Here is a 27,950-nt window from a genome sequence, read left to right on the forward strand (position 1 = left end):
GGGGATACAAGGTGATCAGGTTGTCCCACGTGGGGCTCACAATCTTAATCCCCATTTTACCGGTGAGGGAACTGAGGCACAAAGAAGTTAAGTGACTTGCCCAAAGTCACACAGCTGACAATTGGCAGGGCCGGGATTTGAACCCATGACCTCTGACTCCAATGCCTGTACTCTTTCCACTGAGCCACGCTGCTTCCACAGCTTCACTGGAGAAGCAGCGTGACTTAGTGGAAAGAGCAGCTGAAGTTAGCGCAGGTAGGTTGACCAGTTTTGCCAGGATAATCCTAACTGTGAGCCATTTATCTGTTTTTCAAGAACAGCCCAGATCAGCCTACAGAGATTTGGGACTGTCCCAACCAAATGCAACATAAGGTCAGCTTCTAGTTTGTGCATTTATGCTGCTCCCCTTTTTCCTTTCCTGACCAAACTGCGGATCAAATCTAGACACTGGGGTCCTGGAGTTCAGCTTGGACCAAGACGGCCCGACTGGAGTACAGTCTAAGTTTGGATATTTGCCTGCATCAGGCAGGGATGCAAACCTCGTATCTAACTGTTCTTGAATGGACAAGAACATTTTCCACTTGGGTCTAATCCCAGAGGTTCTTCTGAAGCATTCTACACCTGATGCCTTGATACTGACTTTCCATCTGGGTTGGGCAGGAAGGAGGGAAACAACAGTCCACAGCTATGAGGATCAAGAACCAACCAAGTCTGCTGTGCTCCCACTTCTCCCTCCACTTGTCACCCCACTGGTTGAAAATACAAGTCGAAGGTGGTGGAGGAAAGCGATTTCCATCAGAATTGGGTGGAGCCTAATTCCAACACTCCATTCCTCCGGGTCCCCAAAGTGATTCAGATCTTTCCTGCCCCGAACTTTTCCCTCACCCTAGAACTCTGCATTTCCTATCAGCACCAATAGTCCTGGAATTTCCTGAGCCCTTACTTTGTGCTGAGCACTCTATTAAGATTTGTCAAGAGCTCAGGACTGGGAGTCGGGAGACCTGGGTTTCAATCCCAACTGTCATTCGCCTGCTGTGACCTTGAGCAAATCATCTAACTTCCCTGGTCCTCAGTTTCCTCATCTCTAAAATGGGGGTTAAACATCTTTTCTCCTTCCCCGTTATCCTGTGACACCCCCCCCCCCCCCATAAGGTCTGGACACTGTGACCACTCTTATTATCCTTTATAATAATAACAATAATGGTATTTGTTAAGCGCTCTTACTATACGCCAAGCACCGTTGTAGCTACATAGTAAGTGTTTAACAAATATTCCTATTATTCTCATTATGGAGTGAATACAAAATAAGCCAATTCTGATGAGGTATCTGTCTCACAAGGGCTTGCATTCTACCTGAGGGAAGATGGGCATTTATTCATTCATTCAATCGTATTTATTGAGCACTTACTGTGTGCAGAGCACTGTACTAAATGCTTGGGAAGTACAAGTCAGAAACATATAGAGACGGTCCCTACCCAACAACAGGCTTACAGACTAGAAGGGGTAGAAAAGAGAAAAGAGAACTAAAAGAGAAAAGAGAACTAAAGCTTGAACAGGACACAGACAAATGAGGACACTTAACAGTATTGGTTACAGTAAGCCCTCAATAAATACAATTTAATGATTGAATGAATATGTACTACATGTTAGGAAAGTTACAAACTAACCAGGTCAGACACAGTACCTGTCCCATATGGGGCTCACAGTCTTAATCCCCATTTTACAGATGAGGTAAATGAGGCCCAGAGAAGTGAAGTGACTTGCCTAAGGTCACACAACAGACAAATGGCAGAGTCAGAGCTAGAACTCAGGTCCTTCAGAATACAAGGTCCATTCTCTATCCACTAGGTTACACTGCTTCTCCCTTAAAATGAGAGAGTCAACAGAAAAGGGATTAGAAAAATATATGAACAAACAAACAGTCCTTAGAGGAGGCTGTCCAGATGTAATTTCCATGTCCAGGCACAGTTCATGGAACCAATCTTCTTCCATAACCTTCCTTCCAAGAGGGGCAACCCAGCTACCTCACTTTTGTTTTGCTTTTCCTTCTGGTGGGTTCCACACTTCCCTCCACCTTTCTTTCACTGGGAAAACAGAACTCAGGAAAACCGAGCAGAACTCTACTCTGGCTAGACAATAAACTGAGGGAGATAAAGAGTGTGACTTTGCTCTCGAATCTCTAGGGCAAAATTATGCACTGAGGCACAATTCATTCCATTATTTAACCTCCTTCTGCCCAGATACAGAACCAGTTCCTTGGGGACTAATTTCGGGTGTTTCTAAAAGTAAATGCCACAAGATCATCTGCATAAATGGTCTGCATTGTTAATCTACTTGCTGTTTTGGCACTGGCCTAAAAAAAGAAACATTACCTCTACTCTCAGTTGGAGGGAACACAGGAGACTTATCTCTACTTGTTGGGGACAAGGGGGATATTTTTGATGGGTGTTTTCTAGATGGGCTTAAATCTGTAGGGGGTGAATATAGGTAAGAACTACCCAATGCAGAAAAGGTGAATGTTTCTGGAGTACCCTACTCCAATTGGAAAGCCAGTTGTGTGTTGATCACTTTAATGCAGGTTTGGGAGACTACCAATAGCTAGAAGCCCCAACCCCGTTAAGTCTTCCATGCAGTTTGCCCTCTGAACCCGGAGATTAGCACGTCCACATTTTGGGGAGAGAGGGTTGGGGGTGTCTTTCTAGCGCTCAACCCTAAGCTGCTCCCCACTGTCCCTCTCATATGGGTCTCTGGGGGTGTAAGCCATCTAGCCGGGGATGGGAGGGGGGACACATTGGACTGTCAGACCTGCCCAAAGGCACCATTTTACCCTCCCTCCCCCCCGAAAAAAACCCTCACTGATTGACCTCAAACTCATGATCTCCAGTCTTTCCATGCTGAAGTGCTTAATAGAGTACAAGGGCTTAGTACAGTGCTCTACACATAGTAAACGCTCAATAAATAAACACTGATTGATTGAAGTGTGGCGAAGGGGATGAGCAGTCACTGCGACTAGGGGAGCGGGTTGAAGGGGAGGATTTTGTGCGGGTTGAGAAGCACATGGATTTTATGCAGTAGTTCAACCCAACATCATTTTGCCCCCATGCTTCCCTCCCCGTTAAGAGGTTATGGAGTATAAAAAGGATTAGTAGGATAAACCGAGGCTTTAATTTTAGACTTTGTAACAGCTGTACAGATGTGCATCTGCTCTGGCTGGCAGCAGGACGGCCTGGGTGCTCAGGGAAAATATTTAATTCTGTTTACAGCCACGGATATTTCCAGCTCAAGCTGTGGGAATTCTTTGCCTATTAACTGGCTTTGATTTATCCCAATTCTGTGTTCAAACCTTGGGGCTATTGATATCTAAGATACTCAGGTGAATGCTTACCACAAACCTTCACCAGAACATTGTGACAGAAGCTTTTTGCTTGTCACAAACTCTTAAACTCCCGATAAAACTTAGACCAGGCGGCTGTATTCACCTAAGAGATAAACCAGAGTTGGCTGCAGCGATGAGGTCCAGGGAGGATTAGACAGGAAGGCAATTTGCTGCTGCTTATTGCTGGCAGATTTTTCAGTATTAAATATTCCCAAGGAAGTCCACAGGGGACTGACCCCTCTTGTTACACCTCTGTAATTCCTCTTTCCACTGCTGGGATGCTGTCCACAGAACAAATACACAAATTCATAGAAGAAGCAGGGCCCAGTGGAAAGAGTACGGGCCTGGGAATCAGAGGTCCTGGGCTCTAATCCTGCTATACCATTTGCCTGCTGTATGACCTTGGGCAAGTCACTTAACTTATTTATTTATTTATTTATTTATTTATTTATCTATGTATTTATTTTACTTGTACATATCTATTCTATTTATTTTATTTTGTTAATATGTTTGGTTTTGTTCTCTGTCTCCCCCTTCTAGACTGTGAGCCCACTGTTGGGTAGGGACTGTCTCTATATGTTGCCAACTTGTACTTCCCAAGTGCTTAGTACAGTGCTCTGCACACAGTAAGCGCTCAATAAATACAATTGATTGATTGATTGATTAACTTTTCTGGACCTCAGTTTCCTCATCTGTAGAATGGAGATTTAATACCTGTTCTCCCTCCTACTTAATTGTGAGCCCCAAGTGGGACAAGGACTGTAACCAACCTGATTATTTTGTATCTACCCCAGTGCTCAGAACAGTGCTCGACACATAGCAAGTGCTTAATCAATCGATGGCATTTATTAAGCACTTACTGTGCGACGAGCACTGTAATAAATGCTTAGAAGAGTACAATACAAACGAGCCGGCAGATACACTCCCTGTCTACAAGGAGCTTACAGTCTAGAGGTAGGGGACAAACAGTACCATAAAAAAAAAACTTAATTATTACACTATATCAGCTCATCAGTGAGCAGCTGTGTACACCAAGAGATTTCTGTGTGTGAGTTTCCTGTCACGCCTTATGTCAAACAAAGCAATGGAACATGCAATTCCTCAAGGATTTTAGCACACTGCAGATTTCCAGCTAAAGGGCCTGTCTTGGCCACTTAATAATAAATAATAATAATAATGTTGGCATTTGTTAAGCGTTTGCTATGTGCAAAGCACTGTTCTAAGTGTTGGGGAGTTTACAAGGTGACCAGGTTGTCCCACGTGGGGCTCACAGTCTTAATCCCCATTTTACAGATGAGGTGACTGAGGCACTGAGAAGTTAAGTGACTTGCCCGAAGTCACACCGCTGACGAGTGGCTGAGCCGGGATTTGAACTCATAACCTCTGACTTCAAAGCCCGGGCTCTTTCCACTGAGCCACGCTGTCTTGCTGTTCCCAGGGACAGGGGAGGAAATTTTAGAGCAAAGTATAGGAAGGGTTAGGGAATGAGGCTGAGCATAAACTGAACAAAAACGATCAAATTAAGCACAGCAGAACCAATAGCTGGGAGCGAATAGTACCCCAGTTGAGGCCGGAATGCTGATTTCCACCCCTTCATTTGGGCTAGAGGGTGATGAGGGAATCAGGGAGATTTCTTCCCACTCTGCATGTCTGTCTGGGTACAGCGTGACATGGTGTAGCGGGGAACGTAGCATCAGATACGCTGAGTATCGCAACACGGGGTGTAGGAAACCCCAGGTTCTGCAAAGATGCACAGACTCCAACACACCTCACTGTGAGCAGGGAATGTATCTGTTATTTTGCGATATTGTAATAATAATGATGGCATTTGTTAAGCGCTTACTATGTGCAAAGCACTGTTCTAAGCGCTGGGGGGAATAAAAGGTGATCACGTTGTCCCATGCGGGCTCACAGTCTTAATCCCCATTTTGCAGATGAGGTAACTGAGGCTCAGAGAAGTTAAGTGACTTGCCCAAGTTCACAAAGCAGACATGTGGTGGAGCTGGAATTCGAACCCATGACCTCTGACTCCAAAGCCCATGCTCTTTCCACTGAGCCTTGCTGCTTCTTGTACTCTTGTACTCTTCCAAATGCTTAGTACAGTGCTCTGCACACAGTTAGCCCTCAATAAATACAATTGACTGACTGAGGTGAACTGAGTGGGTGAACAGAGACTCCTCTCCCGCCCAACTCTCTGGTCCTCATCCTTGACTTGAGTGGTCACAACTTCACAGCCTTTTTCCCCAGAGAACCCAACACTTGCCTTACCTGAGCAATCTAGAGCTAGTACAGTCAAGCGCCTAGTACAGTGCTCTGCACACAGTAAGCGCTCAATAAATACAACTGATGATTCGACGGGGCCTCCGAGGCTGTCAGACATCATTTGGCTTTAAACACCTTTCTCCTAGAGAGACTGTGTCTGTAGCCTTTGCCGCTTACATGCAAACACACCCGCTCTTTTCACTTTAATGCCATTCTACATCCTCTAAGACATTTTTTCCCACTTCCGTGTATGTTGTCACAGCCCTGGTCATGAGAGTAACTGGCATCACTGTGTCAGGAGGGTAACTCTCCCTGTCAGACAAAAGAACTGATGTAGCTCCCTGAATAGCTACACAAGAAGCAGCGTGGCTCAATCAATCAATCGATCAATCGCATTTATTGAGCGCTTACTGTGTGCAGAGCACTGTACTAAGCGCTTGGGAAGTACAAGCTGGCAACATAAGTTGGCTCAGTGGAAAAGAGCCCAGGCTTTGGAGTCAGAGCCCAGGCTTTGGAGTCAGAGGTCATAAATTCAATTCCCGGCTCCACCAATTGTCAGCTGTGTGGGTTTGGGCAAGTCATTTAACTCCTCTGGGCCTCAGTTACCTCATCTGTAAAATGGGGATTAAGACTGTGAGCCCCCCGTGGGACAACCTGGTCACCTTGTAACCTCCCCAGTGCTTAGAACAGTGCTTTGCACATAGTAAGTGCTTAATAAATGCCATCCTTATTATTATTATTAAATGACTCCAGGCCTGGACCTCCCAATGCAGCTGCTGATTCAGACTCTAACTGCAAACCAAAGAACTCACGGTTCCAGTACATCAGTCCACCAATGGATTTATTAAGCGCTTACTGTGGGTAGAGCACTGTACTAAGTGCTTGGAAGAGTTGGTAGACACGGTCCCTACCCTCAAGAGGTTTACTGTCTAGTGGAGGAGACAGACGTTCAAATCTGGGGGAAGAAGCAGAGTTTACGGATACATACAAAAGTTCTTTGGGACTCGGGTGAGTATTAAAGGGTACAGACTCAAAAGCATAGTGATGCAGGAAGAAGGAAGAATAGGGCAAAGAAGTCCTCCCTGCTCCTCATATCTGAAGTCTTGGACAGCATTTTCTTAAAGATAATGGATACTTCCTCCTCTCCCCTTTCCTTTCTCTCCCCCAGATCCAGACTGGAAGGAAGAAGAGTACCTTCAGCGCTTAGAACAGTGCTTTGCACATAGTAAGTGCTTAACAAATGCCATCATTATCATTATTATTACCTTGCCTCACGCAACCTAATTTGCTGTAGATAGGAAGAATATTTTAGGCCCTTCAGAGAAGGAGAAGCAGGTATCTTATGGCCATTATACAAGAGAGGAAATCGAGGCCCAGAGAGGTTAAATGACTTGCCCAGGGGCACCAGCAGGAGCTGTGTTAGAACTAACACTGGGCCTCCTGACTTGCAGACTCATGTTGTGGTGGGTTTAAAACAAACAAAAGCAAAACACTTCACCCAGCAGGTGGCAAGCAGATGGAATTTGTAGGCAAAGGAAGCTGTGCAGACTGAAATTATCTGTAGGTTCATGAGGAGTTTGGCTAAATTCATCAAAGAGCAGTCCACAGTGGGTATCTAGGTGGAACGTAGAGAGAAAAATTTGAGATAATTGATAAAACATCACTCAACCTTTTTTATGGTATTTGTTAAGCGCTTATTATGTGCCAGGCACTGTATTTAGTGCTGGGGTAGATACAAAGTAATCAGGTTGGACACAGTCTCTGTCCCACATGGGCCTCACATTTAACAGATAAGGTAACTGAGGTACTGATAAGGAAGTGACTTGCCCAACTTCACACAGCAGACAAGTAGCAGAGCCGGGATTAGAATCCAGATTCTTCTGGCTCCACTAGGCCATGCTGCTTCTCTGTGCCTCAGTTTCCTCATCTGCAAAATGGAGATTAAATAGTCTCTTTCCCCCTAAGACTGGGAGTCCCATGTGGGACAAGGGCTCTGTCTGAACTGATTATCTTTATCTATCCTAGTACTGGGAACGTAACTTCAATTAGTGTTGTTATTATGAGAGTGAATGTCAGGGAAGACAACCAGCTCACCGTCCGATGTTATTAAGTAAATTTTTATCACGTTTTCAAGACAGGACCTTGTATAATTCCTTTGGTCATGATCGACAGAGGAAATAAATTGCTTCTAATAAAACATGCAGATGCTGCTTAATTGAAAGTTGCTACGAATGTAAATGAAGATGGATAAATAATTCCAAAGGCTGGAAGGAGATCAGAAATCAGGTGAGAAAAAAGGAGCTCAACTATGCTTTTGGCAGTGCCAGCCGGCTTTCTCTTCTGGAAAATTTCGAATGAGCAAAGTTACAAACAAAGATCACGAAGACTTCCTTCTCAATTCTGCTCCAGATTTCCTCAGGGTTCACAATTCACATCACCTTCTCTCTTGCTCCATACTCACTCTTTCAGAGCTCTGCAGACCAGTGCTCTGCATAGTTAAAAATCCAGGAAAAACAGCCGAACCCATTAAGTAAATGAAGATGAAGCTCCATCCCACGAGCTTTTATTTTCTTCCATAAACAGAAATATATGCATCCATGATGCTTTTTTGCTCAGGCAAAAAATCAATCACTGAAATGGTTTAAATAGGGCACCAAACACCCTTCTTGTAGAAGGGTGACCGGTAGCAATGATTTACTTTTCCTTTAATGACTACAATCAATCTAGGATAAAACTTTCCTTCTCTCCTCTCCTCTCGTTGAAGCGCAAGAGTTTGCAAAGTCTACAAAACCAGGCGGGAAATGATTGCCTGTTCAATTAGCCAACTCTGCTGGCATTGGTCTTACGCTGACAAATAACGGCAATTACTTTATTCAAGGTCACTCGGCAAATGAACTACCGAGCAAGATGAACCACCGGAACAGCAGCTTCAAGTTTTCATTGCCCTTGATCTCCTCGCTTTTTGTGCTACGTGCTCAAGGATAGGTGAAAATTCTGGGAGTAGAAACCTGCTGCATCCAGGTAGTTGCACAGATGGACCATTTCGAGGAGTGCGGTGGGATACTGGGATTACGAGGTCTTCCGGGATTAGAGGACGAGGATAAAGTTGTAATCATATCATTGATTCCAATCCGGGCAATAAAGGAATTTATTATATGGCAAAATCAGGTATCGCTGCCAGCAGAGGGCCTGCTCTGTCTTATACAAAAGCTTCAAGAGCGGAACCGTTTAAAGCGCCTCCTTCCTTCCCTCCCTCCAGATCCTCAGGATGACATCATGGATTAGAAGAGAGAAGGGAGGCCTAAGCTGCATTTTCATCGGAAGGCATGCAGAAGCCATTCAGCGCACCATTACCTAAAAAGTGCTTCACTGAGAAGGCGCAGGCTCCTATTTTTAAAACCAGCTTTCCCTGGCAAGCTCAGAAAAGCGGTTCCAGGAAGAGACTCCTGATATGCCATCGATGGCCGATTACATGGCTTCCGAAGCCCCAAGCTGCAGCATTTGGAGGCCCAGTGGTCCCTCTCTATTAAGAGTTGGATGTGTGGCCAGTCTAGTGGCCAAATGTTAGCCCCGGGCAGCGCGGAAGGGCAGTGCGTGTGTGTATTCATCACGTCCGACTCTTCCATCTGGACCAAGAAGGTGTGTGAGCTGAGAGGCGTTGGGAACTCAGGTGTGCGTGTGGGAAGTAAAGTCCTTCAGCCTCCCAATCCGGCTCATTGACAACCGCGGTCAGCAGGTGCCTGTGGGCGAGCAGGAATACGTGGGAACGGTCCTCTTTCACGCTTCAGGTATGTGCTGACCAGATTTTCGAAGGCAGCAGCTCAGCTCTCAAAGGCTGACTGGCATGTGCTCGCAGTCACAGTCGCAGAAAACTCAGAGAGGAAGGAATGTATCCTTTTGAATTAAATTCTTATCCGTCTGCAGATTGGGCTTCACAACAATCTGGAGCAGGAGACGTGTCAGTCAGTCAGTCAATTGTATTTGCTGAGCACTTACTGTGTGCAGAGTACTGTACTAACCACTTGGGAGAGTACGATATATCTAGACCATAAGCTCACTGTGGGCAGGGAATTTGCCTGTTTATTGCTGTATTGTACTCTCCCAAGGGCTTAGTACAGTGCTCAGAGCACAGTAAGCGCTCAATAAATATGATTGAATGAATGAATGAACAATATAGCAGATACATTCCCTACCCATAATGAGCTTACTCTTTCTAATAGTCAATGTAAGCACTAATTAAGTCAGTGGGGGAACTTGGTTTTCTCACAGAAAACAGGACAGCCGTACCTGAAATCGGGGAAGGGGTGGCAGGGGGGATGGAATAAGGATTGAGGGACTGAATTGGAATTTTTCTGGCTTAGGGGATGTTTTCCTAATTTCTCTTGAATATAATGTGATCACGTGGAACCATGTATTTCTGTGGTGATTTAATTTTCCTTAGGGGCTAGAACCATGGAGACTGCCACACATGAAAGAAAACTCCGTTACTGGTAATAATAATAATAATGATGGCATTTGTTAAGCGCTTACTATGTGCCAAGCACTATTCTAAGCGCTAAGGGGGTACAAGGTAGTCAGGTTGTCTCACGTGGGGCTCACGCTTTTAATCCCAATTGTACAAATAAAGTAACTGAGGCCCAGAGAAGTTAAGTGACTTGCCCAAAGTCACACAGCTGACAAGTGGCAGAGGCAGGATTAGAACCCATGACCTCTGATTCCCAAGCCCGGGCTCTTCTCACCAAGCCATGCTGCTTCTGTTGGTGGAGACTAACTTTCTTTGAGACCTGAAGCGGATGCATTTGGCTCCCCCTCTTGCACTTTGAGTTCCGTGGGTCAGCAGAGGGACCCTCAGGACTGCTCTGAGTTAGCAGATAAATCATCCTTCACGTGGAGTGATGGATCAGAGGAGGTACGTTACCCTGCTTTCAGGCTGATCTTTAGCATAATTTACGGGGAAAAAAACAAAATGTAGTTCTCTCATATGGTTTGATTTAGGGGAAATCTATACGCTTCCACTTGGAATTTTCTTCAGCCTCTGACATATTCCTCCAGAATGAGATTTAGAAGGGACAGAGTGGAAGTTCATAAGTGGCAAGAACTGTAGAGAACATAATAATGATGATGATGATGATAATGGGGTCAACTATTTGGGCAGACTTAGCAAGGTGCTTCATCTGGTGCTTGGGCTGAATGAATGTGGAGAGAGAGGAGGAAGGGAAAAGAGAGAGAGAGCACACGTGTGTGTGTGTGTATGTGTTGTGTGTTACATCACATAAAGCTCTCTTTTCTACCCATGCTCTAAAGAGTATTCTCTGGAATTGAGCCTTTCTTTTCTTAGTTTCAGCCCAAAGGAGACTCCTTTGGGGCAACAAAAAGCTACAATATTAATTCTGAGCACTGATTGCGTTTAACAGTAGCGTGGCATGATGATAGCATCCGATACTGCCAAGTGGCTGAATAGTAAGAAGTTGAGAGGAGACTTTCTCCCAGAGGAACTGAAGAAAGGTTCTTCAGAAAAGTGGTTTTAAGGAATTGGAAAGTTTTTTTTCCACACTCAGTGCTGAAACCTACAGCTTTGTTGTTCTTTGACTGGCCAGCAGTACTGTTTGATTGTTACGATCCAGGCTTGGACATGCTCCCCTCGAATGGAGAAAAGCAGTGCGTGTGGGGAGCTGAAATACAAAATACTGAAGCTAGTGAGGAGTCCCAGCTGAAACCTGTGGCCTTGCGTATCACAACTCCATTAACATAGACTGTGCACATAAACATGCCACAAGTTATAGTAACTATGAAAACAAAAAGGGAGTAATAGTTTCTGTCCCCGCTTTCTTATTTCCTGCACTCTTGGGAAAGCAAGTCTTTTACCAAGTGGTGTGATGGGGCTGGCCAGGACCCCAAAATAGTTTACATGAGCCCCCATTGTGGGCAAGAAGCCACGACGGCTCAGAAAAGCCCGAGGGAATCACAGGATCTGAATCTACACTGGCCAAGGATGGCACTCACAAATACTGGATCTCCACTGCCCACTCACAAATAAGATGCATCTTTGTACATCACGCTATGCTAGGTAATGACATAAGGCAGAACCTTTTACAGGAGGGTTCGCAGGGTATAGAGAAGGAAGGACCCTGACCACCCCACAATTTTGCTACCGAGCTGCTACATTCCCCTTCCAGAGAGCAGGAGTGCAGCTTCTGAGTTGTGGGAGTTGGCATCCGGAGCCGTGGCAGGAATCCCTGGACTTAAGGCGTCCAGCAGCCTATCGGGTCCAGACAATGGGCAGACCAACTAAAAAATGGATGAATGGCCACTCTATCCGTGGGAACGGATCAGGCCACAGACTGGCCAAACCCAACTGGATCAGATTCTTGAAGAGCCTGCAGGAGCCAGTTGGGGCTAATCTGCGTAGGCTACATGGAGGTGACGACTAGAGTTTCAATCAGTCAATAAATGTGGTATTTCTTGAGCGTTTACTGTTTGCAGACTCCAAGGAAAGGGGAGGGAGGCTCAATCCCACCGATTTACTCTATTTTAGGCATGTTTAGTTTGGGGTGGCAGTGGGACTTCCAAATGAAGTGAAGGAGGGCGGAAATGCAGGACTCAAGTGAGAAGAGAAGGTAGTGCTGGTACTGAGATAATAACTGTGGTATTTGTTAAACCCTTATTATATGCACAACACTGTAATAAGCACTGGCACTGATACAATATAAGGGCAGACACAGTCTAAGAGGGGAGGGGAACGGGTATTTTATTCCCATTTTACAGATGAGGTAGCTGAAGCACAGAGTAGTGAAGCGATTTGCTTAGGGTCGCAGAGCTGGAAAATGGCAGAGCTGGGATTAGAATCCAGTTTTTTTGACTCCCAAGACCAGGCTTTTTCTATTAGGCAACACTGCCTCTCTTCTGAGATGAACGTATGCCATTCCGGACCGAGGCCACGTGTCCATTCAGATACAGAATCTTTCATCTCCTTGACTGATCAGTGCAAAACATTCAGGAATAAGACCGGGCTGGACTGGTAGAATCTCCTCAAGCAGAATTAAGTGAACCATGAAGCTCCTCCACAGTTATTTACTAGCGGAATAGTGAACTGCAAGCATTCCCATCGCTTTGTACCGTTGTCACGGTCCCATCCCAAGACCGTGTCCGGTAGCTCGTCGTTCCGACCAGGTGACTGTGCTCATGAACAGATAGGTCTGATTCAGAAGGAGCAGAAAGGGTGGCATTTCAGCAGCTCCAGAAATATGTTAAATTCAAGTCTCTAAACTGACAAATTCCAAACCTAAGGAACTGCAGGAGTCAGTTTTGCCCATTCCTTTCCCATTTCACTCACTTGGAATTTCGGGTACTGAAATGTGCAGGGCCCTTAATAGCTTACAAAAGTAGAGAATTTACTCTTAGATATAGTTAAGGGTTTGGCACCATCTAGGTGCTTAATCAAAGCCACCCCTCTGAAAAAAAAAATGTGGGAAATTGCCTAGCAGAGGCTTTGAATGAGTAACCTCTTTTTATTGGGAAACATCAATTGGACTAAAACACTTTCCCCAGAAAGGTCCTTTTTTATTTGCTCTAAACTTCCTGCCGTCTACTGCTATCAAGTGGCCTCTTACATCCTTATTATTCAAATTCACTAAAAGGCCTTTATCCTCTAGATCTTTGCTCTGCCCCCTTTGCACCAACGACCTCCTTCCAGTCTCTTCAACTCGTCTCTCTTCCTAAAACGTTTGTAACTCCACCACTGACTCTTACATTCACCACTCGCAACACAGAACTTCTAAACGAGAAGGGGAGAGAGAGACGAAGAGAAAGACAGAGAGAGAGACAGAGAGACAGAGCTGAGTAGGCTGTGCCTTGAAACTGGCTAATTTCATCAGTCTGGAAATGCCAAGCGTCTCCTGTCAACCCCAGTGAAAGAACGGGCCTCAGTATGGTGAGGCCAAATTAACCTGGGTCACAGCCTATGGTCATTTGAGGATTAAAAGCCCCAAACTCCCTGTTTCCGAGTGACAGAAAAGTCAGCAGCCTCGTTCTCGATGCAACTCTATTTATTTATTTATTTTACTTGTACATATTTATTCTATTTATTTTATTCTGTTAATATGTTTTGTTCTCTGTCTCCCCCTTCTAGGCTGTGAGCCCACTGCTGGGTAGGGACTGTCTCTATATATTGCCAACTTGTACTTCCCAAGCACTTAGTACAGTGCTTTGCATACAGTAAGTGCTCAATAAATACGATTGAATGAATGAAAATGGAGAGGGCAGTGCCTTTGATTGGGAAAATCCACCCCACACCGAGGAGCTGAGAAAACAGCGTGTCCTAATGGATAGGGTATGGGCCTCGGAGTCAGAAGGACTTGGGTCCACCATTTGTCTGCTCCGTGACCTTGGGCAAGTCACTTAACTTCTCTGTGCCTCAGTTACCTCAACTGTAAAATGGGGATTAACGCTGTGAGTCCTATAATAATAATAATAATGGCATTTATTAAGCGCTTACCATGTGCAAAGCACTGTTCTAAGCGCTGGGGAGGTTACAAGGTGATCAGGTTGTCCCACGGGGGGGCTCACAGTCTTCATCCCCATTTTACAGATGAGGGAACTGAGGCACAGAGAAGTGAAGTGACTTGCCCAAAGTCACACAGCCGATAAGTGGCGGAGCCGGGATTAGAACCCATGACCTCTGACTCCAAAGCCCGTGCTCTTTTCCACTGAGCCACGCTGCTTCCCAGATAATAATAATGATGGCATTTATTAAGTGCTTCTTATGTGCAAAGCACTGCTCTAAGCACTGGGGAGGTTACAAGGTGATCAGGTTGTCCCACGGGGGGCTCACAGTCATAATCCCCATTTTACAGATGAGGTAACTGAGGCACAGAAAAGTTGAGTGACTTGCCCAAAGTCACACAGCTGACAATTGGCAGAGCCGGGATTTGAACCCATGACCTCTGATTCCAAAGCCTGGGCTCTTTCCACTGAGCCACGCTGCTTCTCAGCGTGTGGGACTGAATCAAACTTGATTAGTTTGTATCCACCCCAGCACTTAGTACAGAGCCTGGCACATAGAAAGTACTTAACAAATACCATAAAAAAATTAACAAGATAAAACAAAAAACCAAGATGGGGTGAATGTCGGCATTCTGTTAGCTTAACCTAGCTGACAGTAGTGAAACTCCTGCTTAATATCTGAAAAATCTGGCTGAAATAAAATAATTTTCACTGACCAATTTTTTAATGTCCTAAATACAGGTTACTTTGTGTAAAACGGGAGGTGTGACATGACCTACATGCCTGGGTAAGCATTTGCAAGGAGACCTGAATTATCACCATGCACTGATGCCTGAAAAATACACTTTTTTATTGGCTACCACTTAGATATGATTATATTTATATAGTATTCACTATACACATGCCCACACACATACTGCATCTGACCTAACTGTACCTATTCCAGCACTTGGAAATTATGCATTTCAGTAAATGCATAATAAATATGCATCAAACACTGTTCTATACAGCATTTATATAGAACCTAGGTGTATATGGTATTTACTATGCAAATATATATATGTATATACATATATATATGCCAACATACATGTATATGTTGGTATGAATTTATTACTCTATTTATTTATTTATTTTATTTGTGCACATTTATTCTATTTATTTTATTTTGTTAATATGTTTTGTTTTGTTCTCTGTCTCCCCCTTCTAGACTGTGAGCCCACTGTTGGGTAGGGACCGTCTCTATATGTTGCCAACTTGTGCGTCCCAAGCACTTAGTACAGTGCTCTGCACACAGTAAGCGCTCAATAAATACGATTGAATGAATGAATGAATGTTGGGTAGGGACCGTCTCTATATGTTGCCAACTTGTGCTTCCCAAGCACTTAGTACAGTGCTCTGCAAACAGTGAGTGCTCAATAAATACAATTGAATGAATAAATGAATATATATATTGGGTGGCTAGAGGCACAAAAACTTTTTAAGCAAGGAGCAGACACTCATTTCAGCAGATTGCTGAACAATTCACACAGTAATTGATAAGTGATGAGAGGGGATGAGAATCTGACTAGGATTTTCCTCTTCTCCCCCAAAATGCAGCTGTTTGAGCTCCCCTGATCCAATGACACATCCTCTCAACACTTATGGAATTGCGAGCCCCCATTGCGAGGGAGAGGGACCACAACCAATCCTCTCAGGTGCATTCTCTCCCAGCGCTTAGTACAGTGCCCCACACATATTCATTCATTCATTCAAAATGTATTTGTTGAGCACTTAATGTGTGCAGAGTACTGTATTAAGTGCATGGGAAAGTACAAGACAACAACAGTGACATTCCCTGCCCACAGCGAGCTCACAGTCTGCAGAGGGGAGACAGACATCAATACAAATAAATAAAATTACAGATATGGACACAAGTGCTGTGGGGGTGGGAGGAGGGGAGAGCAGAGGGAGCAAGTCGGGGCGATGCAGAAGGAAGTGGGAGAGGAGGAAAAATGGGACTTAGTTTGGGAAGGCCTTTTCGAGGAGATGGGCCTTCAATGATTCTTTGAAGTGGGGGAGAGTGTATGTATTTAATTGTATGTAAACAATTAAACGCTTAATAAAGAGAGAAGCAGTGTGGCTCAGTGGAAAGAGCGTGGGCTCGGGAGTCAGAGGTCACGGGTTCTAGCACTTAGAACAGTGCTTTGCACGTAGTAAGCACTTAATAAATGCCATTGTTATTATTATTATTATTAATCCCGACTTCGCCACTTGTCAGCTGTGTGACTTTGGGCAAGTCACTTAACTTCTCTGTGCTTCCGTTACCTCATCTGTAAAATGGGGATTAAGATTGTGAGCCCCACGTGGGACCACCTGATCACCTTGTATCCCCCCCATTGCTTTGAACCGTGCTTTGCACATAGCAAGCACTTAACAAATACCATCATCATTACTATTATTAATAAATACTACTACCGCTACTACGATTGAAACGCCTACTCCGTTGCATTGAGAACCAGGCTGTGAGCATTTCTGAGGGTGAGAAATCTGAGATTCCGGTATGGTTTTCTTCCAAGCGTAAATTGGTTTAGCCCCATGCGGGCCTGGTGGGAACCGAGCCGCCGGGAAGGATCGCAGCAGGAGAAGCGATTCAGGGTCAGGAAGAAAAGGAATCAGAAAACAGACAGAAGACAGAACTCCAGACACAAGCGAAGGTACATCCGAGTCAGATGGAGTTCTGGTCATTCAAGTATCATATTTCTGGAGGATCCCTTTTTAGTAGTTGTAAACGTGCTGCTCTCTAAGCCATCAAGTACCTCCCTGGAAATGCCTGCTATTTCCTAGACATTAAAATACCCAGAGCATCTCAAATGTTTCACGGGTAGTCTCAAACTGAAGCAGTTTGTTGCCATAAATCAGAACAACTCTAAAAGTACTCTTGGAAATCGACGAAGCTTAAAGACGCCAGAGAAACCAGGGGGAGGGAACTAGGTAAAAGATTCTTAAAGTGATTTTAAAAAAAAACAACTTAATTGTAATTCAAATTGGGATTAAAATTTAAACCCCAAAATGACATTTCAGTCCTGCTACTATTATTATTATGGTAATTGCTAAGCCCCTACTACGTGCCAAGCACTGAACTAAGAGTTGGGGTAGACACACAATAACGAGGTTGGACACAGTTCCTACCATACATGGGGCTCATAGTCTAAATTGGAGGGTGGAGGATGTAATCCCCATTTTACAGATGAGGAAACTGAGGCCCAGAGAAGTGAAGTGAACTTGCCCAGATATAAAAGAGTTAATAATAATGACGATGATAATAACGGTACTTATAAATCGCTTACTAAGTGTCAGGCACTTAACTAAGCGCTGGGGTGGATACAAGCAAATCAGGTTGGACACAGTCCCCGCCCCACATGGGGCTCACGGTCTCAATCCCCGTTTTACAGATGAGGGAACTGAAGCACAGAGAAGTAAAGTAACTTGCCCAAGGTCACGCAGCAGACAAGTGACAGAGCCAGGATTAGAACCCATCACCTACTGACATCCAGGCTTGTCTCTATCCACTAAGCCATGAGTTGGTAGACACATTTCACGCCCACAGTGAGCTTACAGGCTAAAGCCACAGAAACAGCATATTCTAATGTCATCACCTTCTAGCCTGTGAGCCCACTGTTGGTTAGGGACTGTCGCTATAGGTTGCCAACTTGTACTTTCCAAGCGCTTAGTCCAGTGCTCTGCACACAGTAAGCGCTCAATAAATACGATTAAATGAATGAATGAATGAATCACCTGCACCATTTTCAAGAATTGCAGTTTTTGCCTGAGCAGTGGTCTCAGGGAGTCCCCTAAGCACCCCCAACCCCCAAACACACTCGCCCCAGAGCTTTCGTGCTCCCCTTTCCCAGGTCCCTGCGAATAATAATAATAATAATAATGATGGCATTTATTAAGCGCTTACTACGTGCAAAGCACTGTTCTAAGCACTGGGGAGGTTACAAGGTGATCGGGTTGTGCCACGGGGGGCTCACAGTCTTAATTCCCATTTTACAGATGAGGGAACTGAGGCCCAGAGAAGTTAAGTGACTTGCCCAAAGTCACACAGCTGACAAGTGGCGGAGCCGGGATTTGAACCCCTGACCTCTGACTCCAAAGCCCAGGCTCTTTCCACTGAGTCATGCTGCTTTCCTATGTCTTCCCATGTCCGCAAACACAGACATGGCTACTAAGCTGGGGAATAATAACTGTGGGATTTGTTAAGCGCTTACTACGTGCCAGGTACTGTATTAAGCGCTCTGGTGGATGCAATGAACTGGGGCTGGACACAGTCCCTGTCCCTTGTGGGGCTCACAGTCTCAATCCCCATTTACGGACGACGTAACTGAGGCACAGAGAAGTGAAGTGACTTCTCCAAGGTCACACAACAGACAAGCGGCATAGCTGGGATTAGAACCATGACCTTCTGACCCTCAGGCTCTATCCACCTCGCCATGCTACCCTAGCACAGTGTACAGTGCCTGGTACAAAGTAAGTGCATAGCAAATACCCTAAAAAATTGTATGATGATGATGATGATGGTATTTGTTAAGTGCTTACTTGTGCCAAGCACTGTTCTAAGCACTGGGGTAGATACAAAGTAATCAGGTTGTCCCACGTGGGACTCACAGTCTTCATCCCCATTTTCCAGATGAGGTAACTGAAGCACAGAGAAGTTTAGTGGCTTGCCCAAAGCCACACAGCAGACAAACGGCAGAGCCGGGATTAGAACCCACGTCCTCTGACTCCCAAGCTCTGCTCTTACCACTAAGCCCCGCTGTCAGACAATGAAAAACTCATTTTAGCCAGAAGTACTGGTTCCTTATTGCTTTCTCTCTCTGCCCACCACCTCACATAACTTAGTTGGGAGGGGGAGAGCGGACAATCTGAACACTTAATAACCAACACCTGAATAATTCAGTGTTGAAAATATATATATATATGTATATATATAAATATATACATATATATACATATTGTTATGCAAATCACATCTTTGTGTATGGAGAAACTATCAATCTGAAGACTTATTTGGACACTGGGTGACAATAAGCTGATCACTATGTGGCTGAAAGACCATTTCAGCGATGGAAAAGGTGTAGCAGAAAACCACAGTCATGATTCACGATTCCCTTCAAGGCCCTACTGAGAGCTCACCTCCTCCAGGAGGCCTTCCCAGACTGAGCCCCTTCCTTCCTCTCTCCCTCGTACCCCTCTCCATCCCCCCATCTTACCTCCTTCCCTTCCCCACAGCACCTGTATATATGTATATATGTTTGTACATATTTATTACTCTATTTATTTATTTATTTATTTTACTTGTACATATCTATTCTATTTATTTTATTTTGTTAGTATGTTTCGTTTTGTTCTCTGTCTCCCCCTTTTAGACTGTGAGCCCACTGTTGGGTAGGGACTGTCTCTATATGTTGCCAACTTGTACTTCCCAAGCACTTAGTACAGTGCTCTGCACACAGTAAGTGCTCAATAAATACGATTGATTGATTCAGAGAGAGGGCTTTAGGAATTTATATTTATATTTACATTTTATAACTTTCACTGCATCACTCTGCAAAGGTGAGGCAAACTCCTAGCTCATGTCAGTCCAGCCCTGCATCCACCTTGGCGCAGTCCTGGACCTGCTGACTGAAGGGCACCTGAATGGATGAGGGGTCTCAGGGAAGAAGGAGAATCAGGAGTCCTGGCTGCCCAGTGTTCTCAGGTCACTAAAGTAGAAGGAGCAGCTTGGCCTAATAATAATAATAATGATAGCATTTATTAAGCACTTACTATGTGCAAAGCACTGTTCTAAGCGCTGGGGAGGTTACAAGGTGATCAGGTTGTCCCACGGGGGGCTCACAGTCTTCATCCCCATTTTACAGATGAGGTTACTGAGAAGGTGACTTGTCCAAAGTCACACGGCTGACAAGTGGTGGAGTCGGAATTTGAACCCATGACCTCAGACTCCAAAGCCCGGGCTCTCTCCACTGAGCCACACTGCTTCCTAACGGGTTAGAGCCCGGGCCCGTGAGTCAGAAGGACCTGGGTTCTAATCCCGGCTCTGTTACCTGTCTGCTGCATGACCTTGGGCAAGTCACTTCACTTCTCTGGGCCTCATTTTACCTCATCTGGAAAATGGTGATTAAGTCTGTGAGCTCCATGTCGGACAGGGACTGTGTCCAACCTGTTCAACTGGAATCTACCGCAGCACTTAGAACAGTGTTTGGCACATAGTAAGTGCTTAACAAGTACCATCATTACCATAATTATATCTATCCCAGTGCCTGGTACTTAGTAAGTGCTTAATGCATAACACAAAAAAAGTAAGCATTCAATAAATGCTATTTATTCATTCAATCATATTTATTGAATGCTTACTGTGGGCCGAGCACTGTACCAAGTGATTGGGAGACTACAATACAACAACAAACAGATCCACTGATTGATTGAGTCACATATATTTGCATGGATTAAGATGTACCCCAGTTTTCTTACTGGTAAAAAGCCCTCTCCCTCCCCCTTTGGAAATTTCTCTAGGCAATTTTGAACAGGTTTTTTTGTTACAAGTCACACATGGCTTTAGAATATTCATAAATGAGGGTCTGGAGCCTGTTCTCTGGGTCTTTACAGAAAGATTAAATAATAGCAAGGTCCCCTAAGTGACTTCTTAGCCAGAAAACAGCAAGCTGACATGAGTTTCTTAAGGTAACGGTCTAGTTCGTTATTTCTCAAATTTACCCATTCTACCTCCCCAACGAAAGCCCTTTAACCTCTCCTGCCCCAAATCATCTCTCCATCTCTTTAGCAGGATTTCCAGGCTGAAGGACCAAAATGCCAACCCTGTCCCCTGGCCAGGGGCCCATTGAAACACTGGGGTTCCCCTGAAGGTGATTCAGGGTTGCCCAGTGGGAAGAGCGGAAAGGGGTGGGAGTCCTTCTCTGAGACCCTGGGAAAATCACTTGAACTTTGTACCCTCAGTTTCCTCACCTTTAAAATGGGAATAAGATATCTGCTCTCCCTCCCTCTTAACCTGGGAATCCTGTGCGCTGCAGAGACTATGTCTAGTTGGTTATAGTGGAAATTAAGACGTGCTAGGGATGTAATGTGCTCTGAGCACAGTAAATGCCATTGACTATAGTGTGTAGCACATCATGAGCACCAATAAATACCACACTAACTTGCGGGGCCCCTAAATCAGAAGTGACCCTGGATGACTACATCGTGAGCTGCTCCCCGAGATGGTTGTGGACACTTCAAAGTCACCAGAACACCAGCCCTCTGCAATGCACCAAGCTGCCTAAGGGTTATAGGATTTATCAGTCCCAGGACACATGAGACCCAGACTCTGGGGATTTCAGCAAGTTGGCAAATGTCTTCAGAATTCACCTAGACTCAGAAGGGAATAAGCAAGCTTTCAGTGTGAATTCTATTTCTCTCAAAGTAGTGTGCCTCAAGTTCAATTAAATGTAAGATCTACAGGACCAGCTCAACAGTCGGTATCGGCCAGTTGGCCTCTTCAGCACATACCAGCTCTCCTTCTAGGGTACAAAGAAAACCTTGAGTTGATGGCCATCCAAGTCGGTAATTTGATTAAGGGAGGCTACATTGTGGAGAAGTAATAAAAACCCAGAAGAGCCAGGGTAGTTCCCGTATAATTAGTAATTATGTGCCAACTTGGGATTTTAATTCTATTGCTGGCAATGTAATACCCGTATAAATCCAATGTAGCTTGGATTTGGCTGAAGAAAGTTGGAATGACAAGTAGCACTCATGAATGGCCTCGATGATTTTTTTTTTACATTCAAGAGAACAGCCAAATTGTCCTTTGGCAAATTGGTCCAGGCTCCCACTTTGGCATGTACATCACTGCCTGATAATAATAATGATGATGATGACTATAATAATAATAATAGCGATCACTGTGGAAGCTGTTAAGGGCTTACTATGTACCCAGCACTGTACCAAGTTCTGGAGTAGATTCATAGATGCAGAATGGACACAGTTTGTGTTTCGTGACTACAGAACCTGTGCTCTTTAATGGTAATAACAATGGTATTTGCCAAATGCTTAGTAGGTTCAAACACTGTGCTGGGCCCTTAGACAGCATTCCAAAGAGGTTAAAGTTACAGTCCCTGCCCTCAAGGGAGCTCTCACTCTAAAGGAGGAGGCAGTAGATTAATTTAGGACTACATCACAGATTAGAGAGATCAGATATAAATAATAGGCTAAATAAATGTATGATTGAAAAAAATCCCACATAAACTCACCCATAATACATGAGTACTATGGAGTCCGATGGGATAGGGTGAATGGGAAGGTGGTGGGAGATTAATTGGGCAATGAATGCCTCAGACTTTTAGGAGGCCTCTGAAGGAGGGGAGGAATTTTTTTTGTGTAGTTACAAGTGACAAAAGGTCCCTTGAGGGACCTTATTGAGCTTGCTAGATTGTAAGTTCCTCGCGGGCAGGAATGGTGTCTACTTACTCCACTTTATTCTTCCAAGCATTTAGTATCATGCTCTGCACGGAGAAAGTGCTCTCTAAGGGCAATTGATTGATCACTGTTGGGTCTGGTGCTGTTTTTGAATCTGTCACTTGTGGTCTCTCACCCTTCCTGAGGGCTGCCTCCAAGACGGCCTTTCCCCTGTTGGAGTGTATTCATGCCGTGTCCTCTGAGGTGGTGATTCAGGGTGTCTTTGAAATATTTCTCCGGTCCTCCCTGCCTTAAGCTCCCACTTCAGGTCCTTGTTTCTCCACACACATCCCACACAGTTGTGTTGCTGTGGCTCGGTTGGCAGGGATGCTTTGGGAGTGGACCTGCATTCCACAGTGTCACTGCCCGCGACCCTCTTGCCATTTGGCACATAGATGAACGGCTGAGGACTCCACAAAGCCAACAAGGACATGTGGCTGGCCTCTCTAGGTTTGGCAGCCACCAAGAGTGGCAGGCTCAAAACTGCTGGGTCGACCTTTGTCACAGTTTGACGCTTGTCTTATTGGTGCCACCCTGTCTGACAGGCTCGCTGGGCCCTCAGGCCTTGATGATTCCCTTTTTCTACATCTTTTGTCTCTCAGTGAATAGTTGGGCACAGATACTGTTGATCGCATACACCACATTCTACCTCCGGTCCTCTAGTCCTGAGAGACTTCTGATTCACTGTGCACAATACAGTTGTGAAATTATGTTAATAATTTCTACAGTTTTCATCGTTTCTAAGACCAAACTCAGTTTATTCCTTTCCTGCGGCTGCCTGGTATTAAAAGCGTCCCAGTGAATTTGATTCAACCTGATCCCAATCCTCACTTAAGATCTAAAAATGACACTAAAGAACACAGATGTTTTGGAAAGCTTACAGTCCCTAGTGACATTCGTTCATTCATTCAATCGTATTTATTGAGCGCTTACTGTGTGCAGAGCACTGTACTAAGCACTTGGGAAGTACAAGTTGGCAACATACAGAGACGGTCCCTACCCAACAGCGAGCTCAGAGTCTAGAAGTGACATCTCAGTTCTCACTAAATAAACCTTTTCATCATAAAAAAGGAAGCTTTCTGGAGTTCCAGCTTTTTTGCATAACAGTGTAGGAAGCCAGATGGGCCAGTCGGGACCTGGAGCAGTGAGCTGATGACCAGAAAGAAGGAAGGAAGGAGGAAGGAAAAGTAAGAAAAAGTGAAGAAGGGAGGGAGGAAGGGAGGGAAGAGGGTGAAGGGGCGGGGGAGTGAGGGGGGGAGGAAGGCAAGGATAGGGGAGAGGAGGGAAATGGAATGGGAGGGAAAGAAGGGAGAGAGAAATAGATCCCAATTTCCAGATAAGCATGGGAAAAGATGGAAGCCTTTAAAAGAACAGAACACTATATTAGGACCCTGATTGCTGGTAAAATATGTCTAATGCATTGCTATGAAGTGTGCTAGTCTGAACAAAGGCTGTTTTAAATGCTGCTCCTTTATCAAAGCAATTATGTCAACCTGAAAGCCAGACAAATTACAAAACTTCATCATTACTTAACCTTTCCTTCATTTCCCAAATACAGAAATCAGCCTTGGCTTCGACATTGCACTTAGCCCATAGATTATTTCCAAGTAATTCTGTATCAACTGCGAGATTGGGAAAGACAGGATTTGTTCCAAATTTTTGTAACTGGAAAAGGGCAGAGACTGTATTTACATATTAGGTATAAGAAAAGCATTAAAAATGTATTGAGTACTAATCCCCTCAGGAAATCAGTTCTCTTCCATACTCCCTATTACTTTGCTTAACTACTAAATGTGTTGAACAGGTCTTCCGAGGAGTGTTTGCCTGCCTGTATTCTAGATGCTTTACTTTTTCTGAATAATTTTATTCATAATTGTGGTATTTGTTAAGCACTTATTACATCCCAATCTCAGTACCAGACTCTGAGGTAACAAGATAATCGGAGAAGACCCAGTCCCTGTCCCACTCGAGGCTCACAGTCTAAGTGGGAAGGAGAAGAGGTGTTGAAACCCCATTTTACAGATGAGGAAGGTGAGGCACAAAGGAGTGAAGTGGTTTGCCCAAGGTCACACCGGAAGCCAGTGGTGGAGCCGGGATTACACCCAGGTCATCTGATTCCCAGGCCTGTGCTCTTCCCATTTGGCCTTACTGCTTCTCAGTTATTTATGGTATTTATTAAACACTTATTATGTGTTAAACATTGGGGTTCCAAAGATAAGTAGATTGGACCCACCCTCTCTCATCTAAGCACTTAGTACAGTACTCTGCACTCAGTAAGTGGTCAATAAATACGATTGAATGAATTGAATGAATCTAAGAGAGAGAGGTGGAGCAGTTTTCTTGTCCCTTTTATTTAGATCAGAAACCACAGGCACAGAGAAGTTAAGGGACTTTCCCAAGGTCACACAGCCAACAAGTGGCAGAGCTGGAAATAGAACCAGGGGCTCCTGTTAGTCAGTCAGGCATTCAATTGTATTTATTGAGTGCTTACTGTGTGCACAGCACCATATTAAGTGCTTGGGAGACAACAGACACATTCTCTGCCCACAGTGGCTCTTGGTTCCTGGTCCCATGCTGTCATTCCCCTAGGCCACACTACCTTCCAGGGTTGCGCCTTCCAGAATTGCGGCGTTTTGGCTACCAGGGAATGGAGCAGAGATTCCTGGGTCAACACAACTGACTAGCATGACCCCATTTTGAGGTCACAGTCAGGCAACCATGCGGCCATGATTTACCAATCCTGGCCCGGCCCCACCAGGTATTAAACCACAGAGGAGTAAAACCAGGATTAGGTTTCTGCGGGGTGACTTGCACAGAGTCCAGCAGCGCCAGGAATCTGACCCTCCGTTTACTGCAGGGTTATTCAATACCCTGCCGTTACAGGGTTTGCATTTGCTCAGAAGACAGACAACAAAACAGGTGACCGCAAGGAGCTCTGTGGAAAAGTGAAACTTGCTATTAAAGACATCAATGGATTCATCCTTCTCAACTTCTGAGCCCCTACTCTCTGAGACTTATATTCCTCAAAGTTCACCCATTGTTTTCACTACTAGAAAATAAAAATCTGGGCATTATCTCTCTCTCCGCCATTGGGTTTATTGTTTTACCTCAGTTTATCATTGGATGCCACCCCTATAATCACTGTTGTGTTTGTTAAGTGCTTACTATGTGACAAACAATATACTAAGTTCTGGGGCCGATATAGTACAATCACATCAGACACTGTCACTGTCCCACATGGAGCTCACAGTCTATCAAGGGGGAGAACAAGTCCCCCACAGGACTCACAGTCTAATAGGGACAGAAAACATTTTACACGTGAGGAAACTGAAGCACAGAGAAATTAAAAAGCAGCATGGCTTAGTGGATAACACACATGCTTGGGAGTCAGAAGGACATGGGTTCTAATCCTGGATCTGCCATTTATCTGCTGCGTGATTTTGGGCACGTCACATAACTTCTGTATGCCTCAGTGATCTCATCAGTAAAATGGGGTTAAGACTGTGAGCCCCATGTGGGACAGGGGTTGTGTCAACCTGATTAACTTGTATCTACCCCAGTGCTTAGTGCAGTGCCTGACGCATAGTAAGCCCTTAACAAATACCATTAAAGAAAAGTTAAGGGACTTGCCCAAGGTCACACATCACACCCGTGGCAGAGCCAAGATTAGAAAGAATCCTGTGCTCTTTCCACTAGGCCAAGCTGCTCCTCAAAGTTGCTGAGGAAGAAAGGTTGGGTAAAGTGAAATGAGATTGACTGCTCAGGGTGCATTAACTGTCTCACAGCCCTCTGCTCCAAGCACTTCCATAAGCCAAAGAAGTGATAGGACAAAGGGTAACGCCAGGAAAACATGCTTCTAAATTCAAAGTGACATTTTGTGATGTGAGTGATGACGCTTCGAGCCACCGAGAAGAGTTCTTCCATTGCAGTGCTGAAAATCATTTCGAGTGGGCCGGAAAGCCAGGGTTCCAGCCCCGAGCCAGCCGTCGCTCCCATTTAACACTTTTATAAGGGTTGTTTTTGAAATACGGTGAATGAATCAGCAAAATCTAAAAATGTAACTGTCGTGTCTAGCCACTGTGTCGATGTCGCATGAGGGCCCTTTGCAAGATTTTCCCCAGAGCTTCCGGGGACGGGGAGGGTCTCAGAAGACTGGGCCTCCAGCTCTGCTGTGCGGCCCTGGGTGTGCTTGCCTGCGGGAAGAAGTGGCATGGGGCAAAATCAATGGGAGGCTGATATGGGGGTTCTGACTGAGAGGTCCCTGGCTCTGCCACACTCCCGAGGGAGGTGCCGGGGGTAGGAAGAAGAGGAAGGGAGGAGAAGACTGTAAACTCCCCTCTTCTAGACTGTGAGCCCATTGTTGGGTAGGGACCGTCTCTATATGTTGCCAACTTGTACTTCCCAAGCACTTAGTACAGTGCTCTGCACACAGTAAGCGCTCAATAAATACAACTGAATGAATGAATGAACTCCCTGTGGACAGGAACTTGGTCTACCAACTGTATTGTACTCTGCCAAGTGCTTAGTACAGTGCTTTGAGAAGTCAAGTGAGTTGCCCAAGGACATACAGCAGATATGTGACAGAGCCGGGATTGGAGTGCATGTCATTCATTCCTTCATTCATTCATTCAATCGTATTTATTGAGCGCTTACTGTGTGCAGAGCACTGGACTAAGCACTTGGGAAGTACAAGTTGGCAACATATAGAGACGGTCCCTACCCAACAGTGGGCTGACAGTCTAGAAGGGGGAGACAGAGAACAAAACAAAACATATTAACAAAATAAAATAAATGGAATAAATATGTACAAGTAAAATAGAGTAATAATAATAATAATAATAATAGAGTAATGTCCTTTCATGTCCAAGCCTATGCCCTTTCCACGAGACCACGCTGCTTCTCTGGCTTAATGGAACATCTGGGTCACCTCCGAAATCCCAAACTGGAGTGGTTCTGCTCCCGCTGGCGATTTGGGGCAGAGTGAAATCTCTCCTCAAGTCTGTCATTTCAGACACGGCACTGCCAGTTACACTGCCAGTACAGTTTCTGATGTAATAGCCCTGGAGCAACCTCAGCATCCTTGAAATATGCAGGGATTATTTTAAAGTGCTGGAGGCAAACATTTGAAAGTTTTCCTCCTTTTATGCAATATCAGTGTGTTTTAGCTCTCTCGCTCTCTCTCTCTCTCTCTCAGAAACACCCTCTTCCCAACCCACAGAACTATCTGGTGCACCTAAGCTCTGGCCTGGCTTCATCAGAAAAGCACCTGGCAGTCCCCTTCTGCCCTATTCTACTGCCCGTGTTCCAGGAAGCATCC

General features: G+C 44.9%; 1 protein-coding gene across 1 annotated transcript in view; it reads left to right on the plus strand.

The window, feature by feature from the left end:
• Positions 1-8,949: 8,949 nt before the first annotated feature.
• The window catches only part of LOC119945434, a 73,948-nt gene continuing 54,947 nt past the window's right edge, over positions 8,950-27,950 (plus strand). The window contains 2 exon segments of the mRNA XM_038766525.1: positions 8,950-9,327; positions 9,329-9,426. Coding sequence (XP_038622453.1) covers positions 9,176-9,327; positions 9,329-9,426 — 250 coding nt within the window. The 5' untranslated portion in view covers positions 8,950-9,175.

Source organism: Tachyglossus aculeatus, chromosome 25, assembly GCF_015852505.1.
Source record: "Tachyglossus aculeatus isolate mTacAcu1 chromosome 25, mTacAcu1.pri, whole genome shotgun sequence".
In the NCBI taxonomy this organism is placed as follows: Eukaryota; Metazoa; Chordata; class Mammalia; order Monotremata; family Tachyglossidae; genus Tachyglossus; species Tachyglossus aculeatus.